This window comes from Triticum aestivum, chromosome 3B, assembly GCF_018294505.1.
Source record: "Triticum aestivum cultivar Chinese Spring chromosome 3B, IWGSC CS RefSeq v2.1, whole genome shotgun sequence".
Classification (NCBI taxonomy): Eukaryota; Viridiplantae; Streptophyta; class Magnoliopsida; order Poales; family Poaceae; genus Triticum; species Triticum aestivum.
Genome location: NC_057801.1, coordinates 737,055,390 through 737,061,087, shown reverse-complemented (window position 1 = coordinate 737,061,087; position 5,698 = coordinate 737,055,390). Strand labels below are relative to the sequence as shown.

At 45.0% G+C, this 5,698-nt stretch overlaps 1 protein-coding gene across 1 annotated transcript; it reads right to left on the bottom strand.

Annotated features, from left to right (window-relative positions):
• Positions 1 to 1,675: 1,675 nt before the first annotated feature.
• On the bottom strand, positions 1,676 to 3,914 carry LOC123072076 (2-hydroxy-palmitic acid dioxygenase MPO1). Its single transcript, XM_044495631.1, has 4 exons — positions 3,413 to 3,914; positions 2,338 to 2,400; positions 2,165 to 2,236; positions 1,676 to 2,081 (listed from the first exon to the last, which is right to left on the bottom strand). Exons 1-4 carry the CDS (start codon positions 3,719 to 3,721, stop codon positions 1,965 to 1,967), a joined length of 561 nt encoding a protein of 186 aa, XP_044351566.1. The 5' UTR covers positions 3,722 to 3,914; the 3' UTR covers positions 1,676 to 1,964.
• Positions 3,915 to 5,698: the final 1,784 nt, after the last annotated feature.

The following is a 5,698-nucleotide window of genomic DNA, read 5'->3' as shown; positions in this document are numbered from 1 at the left end:
TGTGCCTGGACGATGATTGACTGGTAATTAGCGCAAGTGTGACCCCAGCAGATAGCTGGTCCTGGTTTAGCACATGTTGATTGTGTGGATTGGTTGCTTGCATGCTTCTCCAAGACCAAATCTATCAATCCGTCCATCCATGGAAGCGTCAACCAGACCAGGCACGGCAGACACGGTCCCTTTCTTTCTTCCATGGTTGGCTCAGCTACGCTACGCTACGCATGCATTGCAATTGCAATTGCACGGTCGTCGGAAAAGGTCCAATCAGGCATGGGCTCCCTCCCCTCTTCTCTCCTTCCTTTCGCTTGCAAGTCATCGCCATGACTCGTGTATGTACGCGCCGCAAAGAAAACGATGTGATGATGCAGCCGGTGAGCAGACAGACATCGCGGTCAAGATGGGAATGGGCCGGGTCGGCCCGCTGGGTCACTGACCCGACCCAAAAAGACGAGGCCAATGGGCCAAGTGGGTTGGCCCTAAATGATATATGGGTCAGTGGAGCCGGCACCGTGCGACCCAATGGGTCAGACGGGTCGACCCAGTCAAATAGCTATGCCCTAGTCGCTGCCCCCAGCACAAGTTTTGTTTCTGTTTTTGGTTCTCGGTCAGTGCTGTACGCAGTAGCTTCAGTGTAGATTCTGGTGCGTATATCTGTAGGAGTTTTGTCAATCTTGTAGACTACGGCGAACTTGTGTTTGAGCAGCAGTGCATCTCCAATCTGATGCTCAGTTCCTACAGTGCGCGTGCTTGACGACACTACCGCTGCAGGCCGGCGTTGGGTAGCAATAATAACAACGACGTCGCAGCTGCTACAGTACGCAGCAACAACAGCCATCGGCCCGTGCTAAGGAGTAAACAACGACCATCACGGCGGACAGCAACAAACAACAAGGGCGCAGCCACAGAGTGAATCCTCACCTGATTAATATCAGGCTAACAGAATAATAATTATGTGCTTTGGTTGTACCAAAGACATAGATCATTTTCAGTGTTGATTCTGCTGAATTTTGGGTCGGCCTCATCTACCCAACGGGTCAGCGAGGCCACAAATATCTGATGAAATGAGCCGACCCATGGCCTCACATATTGACCTTGGGGCCATGGGGCCGGGTCCAAGGCCATGGCCGGTCGGCCCATTCCCATCTTGACGTCGCCGGGCTACGGCACTGCCTGCGAGATTTTCTCACAAGCAACACTCCCTCTCTCTCATTTCAGGGCTCTTTGATCGAGGAGACCTGCATTTCAACTTTGGAGGCTTCTATATTTGGAATCTAAGGGTAAAAGATTTGTCTCGTTCATTAATCAAGGAGAGGAGAATTGCACAGTTAATTGACGGAAAACGAAAACCAGGATCGACACAACAAACACACCGATGAAATAATAGGACGTAGAAGTGGTTTTCAACTTTGTAATTTCATTCATGAGCGTAGAAAGTAGAAACTATAACTATGAGGCTCATAAGCTCGCCAAGTTCTCTTGTAACCTGCAATTAGGTAGACATGTGTGGTTGGAATATCCTCATGATCCAACCGTTGTACCTATGAACGTTGCTTTGGAATAAAAAGCTTGGCGAGTTCTTCTAAAAAAACAACACCGATGACAAGCACACAGCCTGCATATCTCACATTGGCAGTGTTTCGGCCTCCACGGTACACGTAAACCTCGTTCCAGGCCGTTGGTCAAATTTACCACAGGCACAGCACCAGATTCTTTATTGAAAATGTATTATTACTTTACTGTTCATTATATAAAAAATCTCCACTAACACGAACACAACACCAAACATGGCGTATCTCATCTTACACCGATGTCATGCAACAAGCGTATCACATCTCAGGATGATATCAGTCTACAGTTCAGTTTATCTTCAGTAACATGGAAACGGCAACCAGGGTAGAGCACTCTCATCTTACGCCGTTACACAGCAAACGTAGCATCAGCCATCAGGAGTTCTTGGTCACACCTCATGACATCTTCTTTGCTTTCTTGTCCGCCCACTCCTTGCGTTTAGCGTCAATCAGCTTCTGCACATTGGCATGGAAACCAGGATATGGTTCGTACGCAACAAACTTGTGAAGAATCTGAAGCAAACGGCAAGATTGTCATGACTTGTAAGGCAATCTCTTGTCGACCATCAGAGTGATGATGCTTCAGAATGCTTTACCTCTAGAAGCACGAAATATGGGGCCATCATCAAAGCCTGGACAAGGTTGTCAACTAGAGCAGGTGCCCGCTTCTACAATCAGAGTAAGTGCAAGTATTAATAATCCATGGGCAAGAATTTTCCATAGCTAGTGCTTAACCTAATATTGATAGCGTGATATGATAGAGACTTGCCTCAAAAACTCCATGGCCAATGAATTGCATAGTCCAACAGAACAGCTGAGCTACCAATACCACCTGCAGGAAAAAAAACAAAGAATTTATGGTTGAACAATTTATGTTTTGTAATCGTCTTTTCTATAGCCACAAAGCATCTTCAGCGCAAACCATGCATCATCATTCATCCTAAAGCAAACGTCGACATAATCAAAATTTCAGGAGTTAAGAAAAACGGATTGAATCCCCATGTAAGCATCTTCAACACGGCAAACTATGCAGCATCCTTCATCCTAAAAGCAAACATCCACATAATCAAAATTTCAGGGGTGAAGAAAAAGGCATTGAATCCCCAAGTAGGTTCTTGCCATCACAATCACGAAAGTACATGCTGGATATTAACTGATCAATATCATGTGTAATGACCTTTTAAAGTGCAGTAATTAGGAGTAGAAGGAGCAAGCAAACATCTAGTGCAGTGTCGTTTATTGCGAGTTACAGGTAGCTCAACGTAAAGAGCTGTGCATCAACCATGAACAATGATCAGATCAGTACAATCCATACTGCAGTTTCTACAACAGATACATGAAATTTTACATATAAGCTCCCCTCAGAACAATTCCATGTTTTGTTCCAGAATATAACTTCTCTGCTACACTATAAGATAAAGTCAACTGTCAAACAACCAACAGTCTCATCTTCTACCAGGATTTCATTTCATCAAAGGCAGCAACAAGTTTTACTACTTGCTATCAAATTTTGCTACACTGCGATGCATTTCAGAGTGAATTGTGGTATTTGGACATTTGCAGTCAATAAAATAGCCTCAAGCTTTGATTACTCCATATCCCTTTTCAGTTTAATTATCTCTGATGCTGCTCAACGAAGATGACCACAAACTCTAAAAATCCCGTTCCCCACTATAGAAATCCAGCGCACATAGCCTGATCAATCCAACTGTAAGTCAATTATTTTCTTCTCAAATCTCATAGCCTATCACCACTACACCAGATCAGAGAAGGACGAATACTGAAGACAAAGCCAAACAAAGGAAGAAGCCAAGAGTGGGGAGCGGGGCTGTGTGATGCAAAACCTTCCATCCGAGGGAGAAGCCGAGTCGGGCGGCGAGGGCGGAGCTGGCGGCCCAGCAGAGGAGGCAGAGGACGGCGGCGAGGGCGCCCGAGCGGCGGTCGAGGGAGACGTAGAAGGCCCCGTAGACGGCGGTGAAGACCGCGGCGGCGCGCGGGAACGGGGCGGTGAGGTGGAGGAGCAGGAGGGCGGTGAGGAAGATGGGCCAGACGAAGAGCGCGTGGATGAAGACGTTGACCGGGTTGCTGTGGTACGCGCCGTAGAAGGCGAAGTGCCGCTCCAGGTTGAGGAACCCGCCGCCGCCGCCAGCCATCGCGAGATTCGCCGATCGGGCGCTGCCGCTCGCGGACAGAGAAGGCGCGGCGGAGGGGCGGCGCCGGGAGGAGCGGATGGGGGAAACGGCGGCGCCTACAGTACGAAGGGCGGGGAGGAGTGTCGCTCTACTCTAAGAGATTGCCGTCGACTTTTGCCTTCCTTTTATTTGACGGAGAACAAGGCGGGGGCATGTCGCTGGTACTGCTCTGGCGGCTCTATCATTCTACACTTCTACAGTTTGGTCAGACGTGCTCCGGTCAAATAAAATACTGTTCCTCAGTTCCATAATATAAGACGTTTTTGCAAGCTAAGCTATGCTAGCTTGCAAAAACTTTTTATATAATGGGATGAAGGATGGGACAGAGGGAGTAGTATACATTATTCAAAATTATTTTCGTCACACAAACTTTTTTATGAAGTATTTTTCAATTAAATCAAAGAACCGGGACACAAGGACCAAAAATGCATATGGTGGCCGATCCCATGAAGGCCTTTTATTCAGCGACAAATACTATTCCACATCTCAAAAAAATGAAAACAATTATACACATAAGCATATATTTTTAATATCATGTACACAATTTATGAACATATAATTCATATGAGATGCACACAGAAACGATAAATGGATAGATTACAATGGGTTTTTTCATTGTTGTGTAGCCTGCAAATAATAGCATTAGTTGATGAAACTTTACACATACCTGATGATAGCCTGTTATGTGTGAAAGCTAGTGTTGACAGAGCAACTGAGTTGTCCTTTCTAATGAAGAGTTATTGTAATGCTTCTGGTCAAAGTATCAATTTGTCAAAATCCTTCGTTTATTTTAGTAAGGGCTGTCCAAACAACCTCAAAAAATATATACTAAAATCAGCCTTCTGGACATCGATTCTTAAGGTAAGACCTCTTTTAGTTTCAACCTCTTTTTACCAAATAGTCGATGGCAGCAGCTCCATTTGGAGTTCCCCTTGGTTCTCTCAATGGCAAAATATTTATGATAATTTGAATGTTGAACTGGTCAATTCTTTTGCTTACCCAGCTGTTGTTAAGGACCTTTGGATCTCCAACCAGAAAACTTTGAATGTTGAACTGGTCAATTCTTTGTTCAAGCCACAAACGGCTCATGTTATTTTGCAAACCCCTATTGTTAATACTCCAGGGCAGGATGTTCTTGTTTGCAAAATAAGACCTACAGGTGAATGCTCTTCAAAAAGTGCCTACAAACACTGTTTTACTAATCTCGTGATGCCTGCAAATCAGAGACCAAAAGTTGTGCCTCCTCAAATTGTTAATCTTCTTAATTAGTATGGCAAGAAAAACACATAGTGCCAAGGGTTCATACTTTCGCTTGGAGACTTCTTCGTCGAGCGCTACCCGCTGATAAGAGAGCAAGTAAATTTTCCAAACATATTGATAAAGAGTGTTCTAGATGTGGCAGCTTAGAGGACGAAATGCACATGTTTTTCCTTTGTCCTTTCTCAAAAGCTGCTTGGTTCTCATCTCCTTGGTTCCTCAAAATTGAGGCCATTGCTGCAAATAATCACTCTATTGCCCAAATGATTTAGGACTTACTTTCATCTCAACATCCCCATGCGAGCCTCACTAGTTTATATACTTTTTTGTGTTGCTTATGGAAAGCAAGAAACGATGCTCTTTTTGGCAAGAAATTCTACAAGCTCTCCCAGATATTTCCAGTTGCTAATGCAATTATGCAGGGTGCTAAATTTGAAAATATGGAGTCGTTTGAAGATCATCGCTCTACCTGCTCTAGAGTACAACAACTGGCGCCACGACAAGACCCGTCTTCTGTTGCAGGTATGACCATTTTCTATGACGCGGCTTGGAAGATTGAAATGGACATGGATGCAGCACCAGCGGGCAGGAATCATCATCAGAACTGATACCAATCAACACTTCAAATAGTTGCATGTTTTAGTCTTATCTCCACCACCTGCATCTCCTCTTCAAGCAGAA

Bases quoted from the DNA above. Each gene is read 5' to 3' on its own strand.
- LOC123072076 (XM_044495631.1), bottom strand. From the start codon at position 3,721: ATGGCTGGCGGCGGCGGCGGGTTCCTCAACCTGGAGCGGCACTTCGCC. The intron at 2,401-3,412 runs GTTTTGCATCAC...TTTTTCCTGCAG, and splicing joins GCTTCTCCCTCGGATGGAAG to GTGGTATTGGTAGCTCAGCT. The intron at 2,237-2,337 runs GCAAGTCTCTAT...CTCTGATTGTAG, and splicing joins TTGGCCATGGAGTTTTTGAG to AAGCGGGCACCTGCTCTAGT.